This window comes from Calypte anna, chromosome 3, assembly GCF_003957555.1.
Source record: "Calypte anna isolate BGI_N300 chromosome 3, bCalAnn1_v1.p, whole genome shotgun sequence".
Classification (NCBI taxonomy): domain Eukaryota; kingdom Metazoa; phylum Chordata; class Aves; order Apodiformes; family Trochilidae; genus Calypte; species Calypte anna.
Window position 1 is genome coordinate 70953228 of NC_044246.1, and position 17143 is coordinate 70970370.

A 17143-nucleotide genomic window follows, 5' to 3' on the forward strand; every position below is an offset into this window, starting at 1 on the left:
TCCTATGTTCTCAAACCTGACTATGGAATCAGGATCGTGGTTGTGACCATTTGTTCACAGAACCAAACATACTAATCCATTAATAGAAAGACTGACTGCATTCCCCTCCTTTGCTAGATGGTTTCTTCCCTGGTTGGGCATGAGCAAATATAAAAAAAGGCCTTAGTTAACATTTCAGCAGCAACAGATATTCTCAGCAATAATACTACTGATGCCATTACAGCATTATAAGAAGAGGTGACGCAACTCTCCAAAATTACACTGCAAAATAGAATGGTGTGAGATATTTTATTGGCTTCACAAGGGAGAGTATCTACAATTATTAAATGAGTTGTTGAATGCATGTTGAACAGAATGGAAGGATTTCAGCTAATGTCTGGAAATTGTGGGAACAAGTAAAATGAATGCATGGAGTACAATTGGATAATACTTAAGCAGGATTCCGAGAAGAATGGTCTTGGCTCCTCTTCTGGGTACCAGATTTAGGAGCTTGAATGAAACACATTCTTTATGGGTTATTAATTTTTATAATGATCTTTGTAATGCTGTATTCGTGTATCCAATGTTGTGTTTGCTGTAATCAACTGTGCTTACACCTCAAAGGCTACAAATATTGTGCTCCCAGATGATATTGTATGATAACTACAGAACCAGCTGAAGCTGCCCTAAGAGGCTGTGAAACTGTGTACTGTATGTATGATGACCAATTGGCTACTGCTTAGTAATGAAATGGCAAGCAAATCAAACCAATAGAAAGCAAGAAAACCCCAGATTTTAATATTAGTATTGGTCTAAACTGTTGTGGGAAGGGTGGGACACTTAGATCGTAAGAGTGTTAATTGCTATTAATAAAAAGGAATTTATAGAATAATCTCTTTTTGGCTGATTGGTTCTGCAGAATCCTAGAGTCAAACCCTGTTAATGGTGGCTGAAATGTGTAATTTCCATTAACACCACCTGCCAGCCAGTCCCTGCCTCTGGAAACACCCGCTCTCCATATTCTACCAGGTGCAGGAAGGAAGGCCACTACCTCAAAGAAGATTAGGAAGGCCAATGATATCCAGGACACAAGTTCCCACAGCTTTAGGCATATCTGCTAGGCTGTAATATCCATTTCGCAACCATAAAATCTTCCATTCTGTTTGGAAACTACCTATCTGTTACAGCTGGAATGTTCTGAATTTCACCATTCCTAATCACTAAACCAGTCAGTCTGGCTGTCATCTTTGGCACCTCACTAGGTTTGTTGTTGCTTTTCTTCCACAGAGATTAAGGGATCTTGTCACAGCCCTCTTTCTTCTGCCAGTAACTTGGGTCTCTGTCTTGCGTGGTTAGGAATCAAGGCTGGACTGCACTCATTAACCTGCTTTTTTGTAACATTCCCTCGAGGGAAGCTTGAGTGTGCATGCTTGCTAGAGGCAGTCAGCTGCTGACAAACTCCCCTAATGTCAGAAACATCACCAGTGGATGTGCAAGAGACACTGGTGGCTGAGAAACCACTGCGCAAATGACTGTGTGCATAACACCAGGCAATGTGGGCCCGGGGCAGGGGGCTGCAGGTAGGCCAGGCGGAGAGCTGAAGTGTGTGGTGAGATGCGGGGGGCAGCCCCCACGGCCACAGTAACCCGTTTGTGGAAACTCTGCTCACCTGGAAGGGCTCATTACAACTGCTGGTAACAAGACAAAATAAGAGAGCTTTTCTGAGTTGACACAATGGGTGCCTAAAGTGTCCTGAGATCATTTTGGGAAGATCTAATTCCTCTAGTTCAGATATGCCATCTACTGGGTCGTTCCCATAATGTTACCTTAAACTCCAGTGGCTCCAGCTGCCCCTGAAATCCAAGCAGGTGGGGTTTCTTTAAACCTGGATGACCTTCCATCAGTGGAAAATTCCCCTGGGAAGCAAGGGATCACCAACACTGTTGAGTGGGTAAGCATGTACGTAAGGAACAACATTCAAATAAACCATTGAGGTTTAGGCTAGAATGGCCTGTGCTCACTGCAATTCAATCACTGGGCATCCATCCCACCTTCTGCCCAGGGAGTACTCCACTACCAGAGCTGGACTGCAGGAATTATTTATCTCAGGCTCTCTTTTCCAGTGGCTCCTGGCTGGCAGGGGGGAAAGCAGAGACGGGATGAGGCCAAGAGCAGCCCTCTACTATTCCCTAACTAGGTCAGGTAATGCCACAGGCAACTCCTGCCCAAGCCAGCCTGGCAAAGGAGTGATGTTGCCTACAACTGATAGAAAACCTATTGTTGGGGTATTAAGAAGCAGTCTCATCATCTGCAACACAAGTGACGCCTGCTCTCCTGTGATCAGCTCAACCCACTGACCAGACATCTTTTACAAGGCATTCAGCCACACTGTCTCCTGTGTGGATTTTATAGCATCTGGTAAGATCTCTGCTCACCTTGAGGCTGGTGCACCCATGAGCTTTCCTCATCCGACAGTCTGCGTTTACAAAACCTGTAGGAACTTCATAGTCTTTGAAAGCCCTGCCCCATTATCTGACTGGATTAATAGACTTGGCAGATGAACGCAGTCGAAGAGCAATTTCTCTGCTTACAAAACCAGGCTAAGTACACGTGCAGGTTTTTACCTGTCTTCCATCATTTTTTACTGTACTGAAGCTTTTCACTGCCTCACTCTGAAACAGTAAGGCCTGGAAACCCATAGAGGGAGATGAGTTTCAGGCATCAGGTATCTTCTAAAACAGCTACTGCAAGCACTGTCATCACTGCAGAGGGCATACAATACTCAAAGGCAGTGTATGTAGCAAAAGATATAGAAGGGAACATTATAAACTTTACCTATAAACTCTACAAGGATCTAACAGGGAATAATTACAAAGAGCATCAATTAAAAAAAAAAATTAAAGAAATAATTTTAATTAACACAAAATCCTTTCCCAGAAAAAAATAGAGAGGTTTCTTCCATCTATAGATTACAATATTATGCCACCTGGACATCTGGTACCACTCACTGGTTGTGGCCTTATTACCTTTCTCTCCATTTCCCACATCAAGCTTCCCTAATGATGGGACAGCACTTCTTTCCCACTCATGTACGTGTGATTCTTCCCTTGCATGGGATGCTACCCTAATCTCTGTGTCACATTTTCCCACAGTATGAGCTTAGAAGTACTGAAACTGTGAGATATTTAGTGATCACATTTAGGAGTGGTTGTACACTCAACAGTGCTCTGCAGAGATGGGCATATTCTCATGAATGGGCATGATGAGCAGCCTTTTCTTACTTCAAAGAAGTAACTTGACATTAATCTTAGACTCAACCCTTTAGACTGGAAGGAACATTAAAGACCAGCTAGTTCCAACCCCCTTGCCATGGGCAGGGACATCTTCCCCTAGACCAGATTGCCCATGCCATGGTTTCTGCTTTTTTATTTCATATCCAGGTGGCCAAGAAAGCCAATGGCATCCTGGTCTGTATCCGAAACAGCGTGGCCAGCAGGTCCAAGGAAGTGATTCTGCCTCTGTACTCAGCGCTGGTGAGGCCACACCTCGAGTACTGTGTCCAGTTCTGGGCCCCCCAGTTTAGGAAGGATATCGAGGTCCTGGAGCAGGTCCAAAGGAGGGCAACCAGGCTGGTGAAGGGACTCGAGCACAGATCCTATGAGGAGAGGCTGAGGGAGCTGGGGTTGTTCAGCCTAAAGAAGAGGAGGCTCAGGGGAGACCTCATCACTCTCTACAACTCCCTGAAAGGAGGGTGTAGCCAGGGTGGGGTTGGTCTCTTTTCCCAGGCAACTCTCAACAAGACAAGAGGGCACGGTCTTAAGTTGTGTCGGGGGAGGTTTAGGTTGGACATTAGAAAGAATTTCTTTATGGAGAGAGTGATCAGACATTGGAATGGGCTGCCCAGGGAAGTAGTGGATTCTCCATCCCTGGAGTTATTTAAAAAGAGACTGGATGTGGCACTCAGTGCCATGGTCTAGCAACAGCAACGGTGGTTCAAGGGTTGGACTCGATGATCTCTGAGGTCCCTTCCAACCCAGCCAATTCTATGATTCTGTGATTCTAAGGTCACATCCTTTTGTAGATCATACCTCCAACTAAACTCGGAATTAGACAGATTTCAAGTCTCTGCCCTCACATGGCTGCCCAGTGCCCAAATCCCAAGGACCTCGTACATCTGAACCCCTTTCCTTACCCAAGTTCTGACACACTTAAAGCACACTGTACCTCTTGGCCCCTTTTTTACACCCTGAACCACTCATCCCGCCTTTTAGCCTCACCACCTTCCTGTTTCCCAGCCCTATCCCTGCAGCCATCCCCGCCGCAGACCTCGCTGTCCCACACCTTTCCCACTTGGCACGGAGCTTCTAACTCTATTTTTACATCCACCTGCTCTGGTGCTGTCAAGTGCTTATTGATTTCCAGTGCTTTAGCCACGGAGGCACTTCAAACACCACTTCCACGCGGGTCTAAAGACCACCCGCGCCCCTCCCCAGAGCCTCAAGCCCGAAGCACTTCCCGGCGCATCCCACTCCTCCCGTGGATGAGGGCAGGGAACCGCGGCAAGCGGCCGGTCCTGTACGGCGGGGCACCGGCGCCATCTTGCGGGGAAGAGGCGGCGGCGGTGGTGCGGGATGCAGGGCGGGGTCAGCGTCCCCTCGGGCCACCCCCTCGCAGGAGCCGGGCGGGACCACGGCGCCCCTCCGTCCGGGGTCAAGTCCGGGAAGGGGTCGGGACTGTGAGGGGACGGGACGAGACGGGACGAGACCACCCCCGCCCCCGTCTCCCCTCAGGCGCCTGCGCAGCGGAAGGCGGGGGGCGGTGCCGGGGTTGGGCCGCTCCATCCGCCGGGCGGGGGGTGCGGGATAGGGGCTCGCTGGCGGTCGTCGCCGTGGGTGACGCCAGCGTGGCTATGGTGGCTGCGGAGTGACACGTCTCCTTCCGCGGCGGAGCCCGGCGGAGGGGCGGGGGGAGCGCCCGTTCTCGCGGGATCCCGGAGCGGCTGCATCGGCCCCGCGCAAGCCGGGACGGCGAGACCGGGAGGCGGGAGGGCGGGACGGCGATCGGTCGGTCGGTCGGTGCTGAGCGGCTATGGCGGGGCAGCAGTTCCAGTACGACGACAGCGGCAACACGTTCTTCTACTTCCTCACCAGCTTCGTGGGTCTCATCGTCATCCCCGCCACCTACTACCTGTGGCCGCGGGACCAGCACGCCGGTGAGCGGCCATGCCCCGGGCCCGGCCTGCGCCTCCGCCCGCCGCCACGGGTGTCCTCCTTCCCTCTCCTCTCCCTGCTCCCTCCTTTACCCCTTTCCCACGCCGCGGCAGAGCGGGACCGGGCCGGGCTGTACCTCTTCCCGGGCCGGGCCCGCACCGTAGCCTCTCCGCCCCTCCTGGGTCCCCTGTCCGGGCCTGCGGGGAGTCCGGCGGAGCGCGACCCCGGTGGCTGCCGGTTCTGGAAGGCGCCGGGCTGGCGGTGTGGTCGGTATCGGCCATTTAGCGGGCCCTGGGGGCAGGCGGCGAACGGGAGGGTCCGAGCCCGGTCCCCCTTCCCATCTCCCCCATCCCTTCCCCCCCTTATCTCCCCCAGCCCTCCCCCCCTTTATCTCTCTCCGCGTCTCTGCTCCTGCAGAGTCATCGCTGCGCTGGGGTCTAAGGGCTTTGTTAAGGTTTTTTTTTGTGTGGTTTCGGTTTTTTTTTTTTGTTTGTTTCGCTTTGTTTTTTCTCCCTTGTCTTCCTGGGGTGTTTGAGGGTGGGTGACCTAAATTTTCATCGTGGGAAAAGAATAAACTATTGAACGTTGTTGTGGAGTTGAAGCCAAAGAGGAGAAGTTACCAGGCTCTTGCTTTTGTAAGCTGTAAGGTCACAGTGAGCGTGAAAATGGGGCTTTAATTTTTCTCATTGCAAATCACAGTTAAGTGGCCAAAGTGTTCTCTTCTGCCTCTTGGGATGATGTTTTGTTGACCAAACAGTGTTAGAAAGCTTCTGCGTTTTATTTCGACAGTTAATTTGCCTCTGTTCTTGGAGGGAGAAGGCATTTTGGTATATAGGCTGCCCGTAACACATTTTTAATTGCAGTTTTGAGATTAAAAATGCTGTAAAAATTGTGTTGAAAGGCACGATAGTAGATGCTCAGTAGAGCAGGGATGCTTGATGCTGATTCCCACTGCTGAAACTACTGACCTTTTAAGAACACTTGTGCTTTGCAATCTGAGAAATATGCCTTTAGTTCACTGCCTCTTTTTGCATTCAGTGTCTGGTGGTTATTTAATGGGTTTGTATGCCATTTAAAATGGCTTGCGTGGTTCTCAAGTTTTTTTTATGTAAAAGAAATAATCTACAGTGAAATCTAACTCTTACAACTTCTAGTAAGGAGTAGGTAAGGAAAAAATGGATGGATAGAACAAATACTGTTTTGGAGCTAAATCATAGAGCTGTTTACAGTCTTGGTTGCTGATAAAACATGCCCGGGCTTCTGGCAGGGCACTGGATAGAGATGCTCTTTGGAGGATTAATCTCTGCCCTCCAGATAGTACCTGTTGTATAGCTGAGGAGTGTTACTTCTGTTGTGGAGAAAAGTTTCTCTGTTGTCTTGCTGAGTCCTGCCTCTTGCAAGAGGGAGGCATTGCTGTCATTAAAGACATTTTGTAATCTTTGTATTGCCTCTAAGGAGTGGGGGATCAGAGGCAGAAGATTAACTCTATTTCTGCCACCTTTACACAAAACTCAAATTTTTTCAAGTGAAAGACAGTGGGGGAGACAATTACTCTTTCTCTTGAGTAACCTTTTACTTCATATATGGTTTTTAGTAACTGCTTTTTGTGAAAACCAGTGCAGCTTGGCTGAGAAGCTGCACAGAATGGTGTGGCCAGCGGTGACAACTCGGTGCTGTTGACCTCACAGTTTCAGGAGGCTGACAGCAGCAAAAAGAGCCATGGAAACACTGTCAATTTTTGAAAGGGCTTACTAGTGTTACAGAGTGACAGAAAATAAAAAAGTAAATTTGGAACATGGCTGTGCAGCTGTATGGATTGTACCCAGTTTCCAAGTAGGGCTTCCTTTAAAGATGATACCTCGAGTACTGTGTCCAGTTCTGGGCCCCCCAGTTCAGGAAGGATATTGAGGTCCTGGAGCAGGTCCAAAGGAGGGCAACCAGGCTGGTGAAGGGACTCGAGCACAGATCCTATGAGGAGAGGCTGAGGGAGCTGGGGCTGTTCAGCCTGAAAGAGAAGCGGCTCAGGGGAGACCTCATCACTCTCTACAACTCCCTGAAAGGAGGGTGTAGCCAGGGGGGGTTGGTCTCTTTTGCCAGACAACTTTCAACAAGACAAGAGGGCATGGACTTAAGTTGTGCCAGGGGAAGTTTAGGTTAGATATTAGAAGGAATTTCTTTACTGAGAGGGTGATCAAGCATTGGAATGGGCTGCCCAGGGAAGCAGTGGATTCTCCGTGTCTGGAGATATTTAACAAGAGACTGGATGTGGCACTCAGTGCCATGGTCTAGCAACAGCAACGGTGGTTCAAGGGTTGGACTCGATGATCTCAGAGGTCCCTTCCAACCCAGCCAATTCTATGATTCTATGATTCTATGACTCACTTCTTTCTCTCTGGCCAGCATTGTCATGCTTGTGGCGGGCATATCATTCTGCAATTAGTGTTAGGTTGTTAAAAAGCTTTGTCGAACCATACTTTCCAAAACATAAGGTAAATTTTATTACACTGTTGGTACAAAAATGAGTCAACTAAGTGAAAATCACCAGACACGGCAATTAACAGAAATAAAAGAATGATTTCTGTCTCATAATCGTCCTAATGGATTTTAAAATGTGAGGATAGTCTAATTTTAAGCATATGGTTAGTAGTGCCTACAGTGTCCTGGTTGAGTTCTATTCTGCAGGCTTTTTTTTGAGTAAGGAGGTGTTGTGCAGCTCACATTCAGGACTACTGGAGCGCTCCTGTGTTTCGTTATGGTGTTGTAGTTGAAGTGTATGGCTCTTGTGTGACTCTTTTCTGGCAAAATCCTCTTAATAGTCTTCACGCAATTTCATGTGCAACTTGTAGCTGTTCCAGCATTTGAACCGGATTTCAGGAATAAATTAAAACCTTGTGATGGTGCAAAGACTGATTGTTTAGTCGTGACTTCTTGTTTTCAGGATAGTTCACTGAAAAAAACCCCAAACAAACCAAAACCAAGCTGTGTATCTAATTTTGGAAGCTAAGAGAAGACGTGGGTCTTCCAAAGGTGAATTTTCCAGCAGTGCTAGCTTCTGATTCCTGTGATAAGCAGGAATATCTAGACTTCGATAAGAGATGTTTATTTTGATCCTAATTTAGAGCAGGTTTTCCAACTGATGAGGCACAGTACAGGGCCGAATTGAATAAGCTCTGCCAAGACCTCTCTCTGTGTAGGACTAGCTAATGTTTTTGTTCTGGAATTATGTTTTGTCCTTCCTGTGCTAGAGAGTCCAGTGTAGAGATGCCTTTCTGGCCCTGGACAGAGTTGGTGAGGTCCAGGTGGACTAGCTGTCTGTTTCAGCCTGTCGGGATTGAGAAGACTGGATCAGAACAAACTTCTGTGAAGCAAATCACATCTCTGTCGTCTTCAACTCAAGAGCCATTTGCAGTGTGAACCAGAGCACCCGAAGGACACAGAGCAGATTCCTCTTTAGCTAAAAGCTAGGTTGGAAGATGTGCTTCAGCCACATTGATCTGTGAGAATGGAGCAGAGCTGGTCTGCAGCAAGAGGGAAGTGATTATAGCGATATAGGAGGTTGAGCCTTTGGTGCCTGCTGTTTCCTCTGCAGATGCACTGCTGTGGGTTGCTGGTACTTGATGAAGTAGAGCACCAGTGGTAGTACAGATCATTTAACAGCTCTCTTCAAGTGAGGTTTAGCACCAAAAACTGTGAGGATTGTTGATGGTCCGTACATTTTAGGATTTGTTCTGTGCTATAGTTTTGTAGTAAGTGCCCATAAAGTACATTAAAGAAAAAATAATACCAGTGTTTGTTCTTGCCGTAGTGAAGATGGGTACATAAGAATGTATCTATATTGCTACATAAGAATGTATCTATGCTGCTTTACTACTTGAAGAAAACTAGGTGTGTTACAATGTCAGGTATCTTTAGCAGGATAGAGTTTCTGGGGTTTTTTTGTTTGTTTACAAACCACTTAGATTTTTATCCTCCTTCTTTTTAAAATAAACTTTTGAAAGGCCTTTTCATTACCACTGCTTTGAAGAACAGCATGATTTAACTTGCCTCTGAGAAGTACTGAGTAAAATTTGAGCTAGTTTTATTTCATGGGTGTCTAAGCTTGCTTTCCTCAGGCATTCTGAGGGAGACCATATGAAATATTGCTTTAGCCTCCATATGAAGTGTTCATGTGGTCAGCAGCAAGGATCAATATTTATATTTGGGAGAGCTTTGCTGTGTGGTAGTTACCCTGTGAACTGTCCCATAATTTCATTACCTCAGCTTTGATAAACCAAACAAAGAGGTAATTGACTTTGTAAAACGGATTTGTCCCAATGACTTTATCTGCTTGGTGTTCATTGTAGTGCTAATAAGGCTACAGGAGAAGGTTAATTGTCCAGCTTTGTGTCTTGGGCTGCAGTTTCATAACTGCTTCAAGGTAGAAGTGCTCTAACAAAGGAGGTCTTGTATTTCTCCCCACCCTTGTGCCAAATGGAGCACCTGAGCTGTGTGAGTGACTGGAAGGAATCAATTTGAGCTAAAACTAAGTTTTGGCATTTTTTTTGTGTGTGTTACTTTGAATCTGTAGTAGTTTCACCCTGTGGATGTAGGGGATGGTGCAGGATGTGACTGTGAGCTGTGATGGGGAGAAGAATGATTCTTTTCATGGGAGGGATGGCTTCAGGTGATGGTGAAACTATCATATTGTTTATCCTTGCCATGTGTCTTTAGGACATAAAGGTATGTGATTTGTTATTAATAAAAGAAAAACCCCAAACTTAATACTTTTTTGTGGATTACTGGTATCAATGTAATTACTGTGACCAAAACTATTGCAAGGACTGTTACTAATTGGAACAAAAAAATGTGGTTGCTAAGAAGTTACTCTCCTGCAGATTGATTTCTCAAAAAGTATTTTCTGAAATGAGAATTTTCAGGTTGTTTTTCAAAAAGTTAATTGTAAGAGTTGAAGAGATTATTTTTTTTTCCTCAGTAATTAGGGATGCATAAGTGCCTATCAAAGTATCTTCACGTTGATGGACTTTCTTTGAACCACTTGCACTGTAGACTCATGGAATAATTTGGGCTGGAAGGGGCCTTCTAAACGTCTTCTAGTCCAACCCCCTGCAGTTAGCAGGGACACCCTCAACTGGATCAGGTTGCTCAGAGCCTCCTCAGGCCTCACCTTGAATATATTCAGGGATGGGGCCTCAACTGCCTCCCTGGGCAGCTTGTGTGGATTCAACATCAGCATCTAGAAAGGGAATGTAGAGCAAAGAGGTGAGTGAATTCAGTTGGATATTGTGCCAGTTGTTGCACAATGCTGCTGTGTTTGCTGAACTTTGTGTCCTTTTTTACTTACACCTGTGCAGCTGAATTGAGACACATAATTATAAAGATGTTTTGAAAGAGGTGGTCATAAATTGATGCGAGTCTTAGTTATCTATGTGTATATGTGAAAGCTTGTAATTTCATCCATTTTTTGAGTTGATTTAGGTCTGCATTATATAAATTACCCTGTTTTAGGGCAGTGGGTGTTGATAGTGTGTTACAAAGCTCCTGGAAAGAAGTCTCTCTTCCTAAGTCTTTTGCATAACTTCAACAAAACAAGGTGCTGAAAACTGTTCAAAAGTCATAAAGAATACTAGCTGTGAATGCTAGGATAATGTTAATGAAAGTTTTCTCTCACAGTGTCATCTTGGAGTAAAGAGGCTGTAGGAGCTGTTCTACTTGGAACATAGATTTTCTTTCTTGAAATGTAAGAACAGAAAAACCTATTGTAGGAGTGAGGAAAAATAGAAAATATGAGCTGCTGTATTTTCATGTCTAGGAAAAAATATTGCTATGAAACGAATAGAAGGTGTTCAACTTGCTTTCATTGTGTTGGAAATCCTTATAAAAGGGTGTGTAGGTTGGTCTGTTTTGGTCCTTGCCTCCAGCTATATGCTCTGCTGTTGCTTGCTAACTTTTTTCCTCTGCACCTTCCCCTCAGGTGTTTTCTTGACCACTGGGCTAATACAAAGAAAAACTTTAAAAAAAATGGTTAAATGAGGTTCTTCAGTGCTAATCTTTGAAGATCCCCTGTTTCTAGGAAGTAGCATAGGCAGTTTGAGTCCACCTTTATTGCACTGAGCCTTAGCAAAGTACAGGAATTCTTAAAAAATATAGATTTCTAGATGACTATTAAAAGGGAGAATAGAATACAATGGTGATAAGTAATACTATTTTGTTAATTATTTAATGTATTGCTTTTTTGAAGCAGTGGAGTTTTTTGCTTACTGCTGTAGATAGGTAGTACTTGGCGCCCTTGTTCAAAACCTTGCATAGAAGTCCTGAGAAAGCCCTTCTGTAAAGATTTATTGTGTTAGAAACCATACTTCTCTGTATACCTTCCCATATATTCTGGATATCCCTGTGTAGTAGTGTAAACATGAAGCTTTCTCTGTGATTTTTTTTGTTGTTGTTGTTGAATTTTTCATTTGTAGATTCTGAGGCTGTTTTCAGAGATCAGTAAGAATCCCCTCCTTTCCAATGCTGGTAGTGAAACTGAGGCCATAAAGTATCTTTGTCTCCTTAAGGATGGGCAGTGAGTCTTCAACTTGGATGTGTTTCAAGCCACTGTAGAGAATGCAGGCAGCATTTCTTCTGTTTTATCTGTAGTGGAGTAATGAGTACTTGTACCTTACAGGAGCTGAAGGGAGAGGAAGGACATCTCAGTACTATCTTAATGCTAATTAATGGTCCCACACAGAGTAAAACTCTTCTGTGCTTCTTCTCATCCTCTACTACAGAATAAAAGGGTAAGATGCTGGTAGAGGACAGGATAAAAACACAGGGTGCTATGCTCTTTGCAAGTGCTTATGTAGTACACAAACATGGAAGTAAATACTTGTGAATATAAGCATTTTGTGCCTGTATGCCCACATCTTTATCCTGTCTTGTTAATATAACCGTTTAGGATTACACTAGAAAGTGAGAGAGGAGTCAGTGAAATTCAGCTATGCTTTTAAGAACTGGTATTACATATAAATTGAATGTTTTAGGTATTGAGAGGTTGAGTGCACTATGGCTAATTTTAACTATGGTTAAAATTCAGAAAAATACAGCTTAGGTGAATCTTAAAAGGGGAGCACAGAATAAAATGGTGATAGTTAATACTATTTTGTTAATTTTTACTGTGTTACTATTTTTAAGCAGTAGGGTTTTTTTGCAGAAACATTTGAAGAAAGGGCAAACATCATGGGGATATCATTAGTAATGACCAGCAGTTATTTCTAAAAATACTTCTCAAAACAAAGTGTTCGGATAGAGTTTTCTGAATTGCTCTGTTATTTGGAAAAAACCATGTCTTTCCATGGATTTTTTTGAACTATTGTGATCTTTTAAGCATTGTAGCCTCCTAGTAATGAAATAAAATTAACCTTGTATTAGAGATTAGTTGAGTTGTTTTAAGATTGTCCGCAACACTTAGTTCTGAAAAGCTTTTTGTTAAAGATCAAGTTATCACAAAAGGTTTGTCTCATATGTACATGAAAATAAATCTTTTTCTTTTGAATAAAAAAATTTAGCCTTTGTTATGGAAGCTTTTGAAAACAGCATTGTAAAATTTTATTATATACCTTGTTCGTTTCCTAGTGCTACAGGGATATCTTGACTGCTCAAGTCAATGACACTGATTAACAGGATGTACAGGCTACCTATTAGAGAATTCAGATCAGTGCTATTTAAATATCATATATTCAAGGGTGAAATGGGATGGCTCAGTTACAGCTTTATGAGCAGCTAAACCATCCTTGCAGTAGGAGCAGGAACTTGAGAGAGGAGCAAGGTAAATGATTAGGAATGGGATGAACAGCAGCTCCATAGTAAAGATTTGGTGGTTTTGTTTGTTTAGGTTTTTTTCCCGTTCAAATTCATTTTTGTGAAGGAAGGGTACAGATCTGTGCTGGGGCTGTGTCCTTTGATCCTGTGGTGCTGCCACCTTTTACTGAGGGACTGGTGGTCCTTTCCCTCAGATGTTAGCCAGGACCCAATGCACTTGTGGGCCTCTGTTTCATGGTGAGAGAGGTTGTGCTGCCTGGACTGTATCAGGAATAGGGAAAAGCCCAAAATAGGTGTTTCTTTGTTTTCCTGAGCAAAAACATTTGTGTCTGCACATGTTTTTAAGTAAGTGTACAATTTCAAAGACTGAAGAGGTATTTTCAGATTTTAACTTATTTCCCTTGTAGAGAAAATAACTTAAAAGTGTGCTAAATATATATCTGTTGATGGACTTTATCTTGGTTGGCTTGATTGAGCTATTTGAAACTAGGATATTTGCTAGCACTGTGACTTCTACGAAGGCTTACCAATAAGGTTTCAAAATATTTTTTTTAAGAAACAAAAGAGTGGACATACTGGGTCAGATCAGATTTCTTCTTTACATGATAATACAAAAGTATGCCTTATAAAGGGAATAACAGGACAAGCATAAATGATGCTTCCTTTGCATGTTCTGCCCATTTCTAATGCTTTTCGGTTTAATGACTCTTAGTGTAGCATCCGTACCATCCTGTGGCAGGGAGCTTAGCAGCTCTGCTGCCCATACTGCAAATAATCACCTTTGTTTTGCATCTGCTTCTGATTTTATTTGACAATGTTTATTTACTACACTGGAAGAGGCAGTAAACATTCAATCCTGGCTGTCATTTTACAGCCCTCCATTACCTCTCCTTGCATTTCTCTCTCTTCCAGCCAAAAGATTTGTGGCTTGTATTTGGACATAAATCTTCTCATGCATTCAGTGGCCCATGTTCCCCTTAATTGAATGTTTTCTTGTTGCCCCTCTTTGAGAGGTGACAGCTAGGACTGTGCATCATACTCAAGGCTGTACATATCCTAAGCTTTTATGGTGGAATAATGTTCTCTTCCATTCCTCACAGGAATGCCTGAACATCAGCTTTGCTTTTTATGACTAGGAAGTATTCAGCTGAGGTTTGCATGGAGCAGATCTCACACAACCAAGATCACATTCCTAAGAGGAATGGCCTTAGTAGGAGTAATGTAATGTGGAACTGTGCCCTGAGACCAGTGAGGCTTGGTGTAAACAGCCCACATTCTGGAAAGAATTTGACTTACAAGATGTTGAATCACCTTAAGTTGCTTTTTTTTGGTAGCAAATGATATCTTTTTGTTGTTAAATATGTGTAACAATATGTGAATAAAAAGTTAGGTTGTGTTTTGTACCTTTTATGCTTAATCTAGTTACCAATCTAATCTTACGCTAGAAAAGAAGCCGCCTTGCTGTTAAGGTTTTTCAGAAGACTAGTTTCTGAACTGTTGGGAGTTATAATAGTTTACAACAGTGGATTACTCAAAATAGCTGATAGTTTTTATTATGTCTAATACAAAAAATGCTTTTGAAAACAACTTGGGTCATATAATTCAGCTGTAAACATTTTGGTGAAGAGGCTAACTTGGACATGACCTCTTTATAGATAAACTTGAGGTAGTGAGGACAGCTCTTAAAGTGGTAGACCAGAAGGTTGGAAAACATCTGTTCAGACACTTAATTCTTCACTGATATGATCAGTTCAAAGGTTTTCATCAATGTATTTTGTCACTTTTCTCCTGAAATATGCTTTCCAGTTGATAAAGAAAATCATAACTGAAACACCAGTGCTAATTTGAAGGCGCTTGGATTTAAGCAACTTTATTGTAGAAACCTTTGAAATAAATTTAGTTTATTTTATGCCTCCTAACTTTTTTTTTTTTTAATAGAAGTTCTATTATCGTAAGGTTTGAAATTTTTTAGTACCTCAGTGAAGTTGTTGATTTCATGAGTTATTGCAAGTTTGAATCCTGCCTATTGGTTGCTAGGGAAGATGGATTACTGCTTTAGAACATCCTTGTCAGTGGTTTCCTTTGAAAGGAACTGTAGGTTTTTTTACTTATTCTGTGATTTTTAAATTATTCCTAGATACCACACTGTATCCACATGGAGTCTATTTTATAATAATTGTAGAGGGAAATTCCAATAGAGGTGTAAGCTAAAATGGCCTAGTAAGGCAGTAGGGTAGTGTTTTCATACATGTGTTCATCACCTGTTACCTGAGAAATGGTTCTGTGATTAAAAAAGAAAATTTGTTCAGAAAGCCCCAGTTCAAGACCTCGGTAGCTAAGTTGCCCGTAACATTGTTTAATTTCTGTGACTGGTGAAGGAGGAAAAAGTCCGAAACATCTGAATTTGCATCTATATAGATATAGCCTCTATGAACACAAATACATGGCCCTTGAAACAGGAACCTTTTTTTAGGGCACGGGTCAAGGATTATAACTTTAAAACTCTGAATTGAAACCAGCAACATCAGAAACTCAAGAGCAGTGTTTCTTCTGAGCCCTGTCACCCTCTGTTTCAATGAATGGGGTTTTAAAAGCTGTGGTACCCTTGGGTCATAACCTTTTCCAGGACTTGGACGGAATGTGTATTGCTTGCATCTCCTGGCACACATTTCCACAGGTACAGATTTCCAAGGCAGGGACAGAGAGGGAGTAACCTTCCACAAAACTTATTTGCAGCATGTTGTCTTTTTAGAAGCACTTCCTAGGCTGTAAAACTGTTCGTTGCTGAAAGAAGTCCTTCCCTTTTGAAACCATGCAGCGTTGCCCTTTGGGTGAATTGTCCACATCTGGTGTCCAGAATGTTTCATGTGTACCTCCATGTATTTCCTTTTCAGATAATGTCCCGTGGGGTTGTAATTTAGACTTTCTACCTTTGCTTTTCTTACTAGCCTGAAGGCAGAAAGGACACAGAAGGCTAGGATGTACTACTACTTTTCTTTCCTACTTTTTGAGATAGATAGTTACAGGTATAGAATAGATGGAAATCTATTAGAATGATGGAAAATCTGTGGCTTTCGTTTATTCTCGAGAATATTTTTTGTTAATTTTTGACTCTTAGCTATGTCATGTTTTTAAACTTACATTTTTTGGATACAGAACAGAACTATTAGTGTTAGTATTCCTGGTATTTTTCCCCAAAATTGACCTTTTGTTTGCATTTGTTGCAGTTGAAACAAGATTCTGGTGATTAAAACCTTTCTCCATCATTCCAAGTCTATTTCCTTCTTCTCTTCAAAGTTGTAAATCTCTAGTAAATACATAGTATCACCTCCTTCCTCAAAAGAATTAAAGCATCTCCCTTAGGTTTTCTTTGGGAGCACTTCTTAGATCCCCTGGGAACTGACACCAAAAACATTGTCTTGCATCATTTGATGACAATTCCTAAAGATAAAATAGATACTTCTGTATCTTCAGGAATAAATAAACAAAACTTCTCAAGTATTTTCAGTAGTAGATCCATGGAGACTACCTCTGCTTCTCTGTCAAAAGAGTAGGGCAGAAATTGCTTATGAGAACACTTTAAGTGATGGCTAAGTTAGGTTACCCTAATGACACAAAACTCTTGAAGTGCTGCTGTATTTGTATCATGATGTGGTGTTGACCTGTTGACCTAAAAATTACTTGGATCCCACATCTTTCATTTGATGACTTGGCATGGCTCAGTTATCTGCTCCCCTTGCCACTGCCCATCAAAGTGGTTCATTCTTTCTGTTGAACTTTTTCATACTGTAATTTTGTGCCAACACGTGGCACAGGTTCTGGCAACAGAAGTGCATGTGTTCCTGAGCTGCCTCACAGAGCCCACGCTACCAGTGCCCTGGGTGTTCCTCGGGTGCTGTCAGAGCCATGTCTGCTTCACAAGTCATCACTAGTAATAAATGCAATAAAACAAGATGCAGTTGTTGCATTTTATAAAGGCCTTGGGTTTTGAAGACAGTATTTGTATGAGAAGCAGAAGAATTTGTATGGCTGTGGCTGAACTTCAAACACAAACTTAAATCAGGCATGGCTGGGCTGTGGGTCACAGGTTGAGTGTTGTATGGAAATGGCAAATCCAACCTGTGGTCAGCTTCCTTGTGTGCTCCTGTGCCCTG

At 43.1% G+C, this 17143-nt stretch overlaps 1 protein-coding gene across 2 annotated transcripts in view; it reads left to right on the top strand.

The window, feature by feature from the left end:
• Positions 1–4899: 4899 nt before the first annotated feature.
• Positions 4900–17143, top strand: part of SEC63 (SEC63 homolog, protein translocation regulator) — a 60352-nt gene continuing 48108 nt past the window's right edge. The window contains exon 1 of one of the 2 annotated variants that reach the window (XM_030447876.1): positions 4900–5191. In XM_030447876.1, the coding sequence (XP_030303736.1) occupies positions 5068–5191 (124 nt within the window). In that variant the 5' untranslated portion in view covers positions 4900–5067. Of the gene's footprint in view, positions 5192–5336; positions 5456–17143 lie in introns of those variants that run through there. The other variant, XM_030447877.1, reaches the window with a different exon arrangement.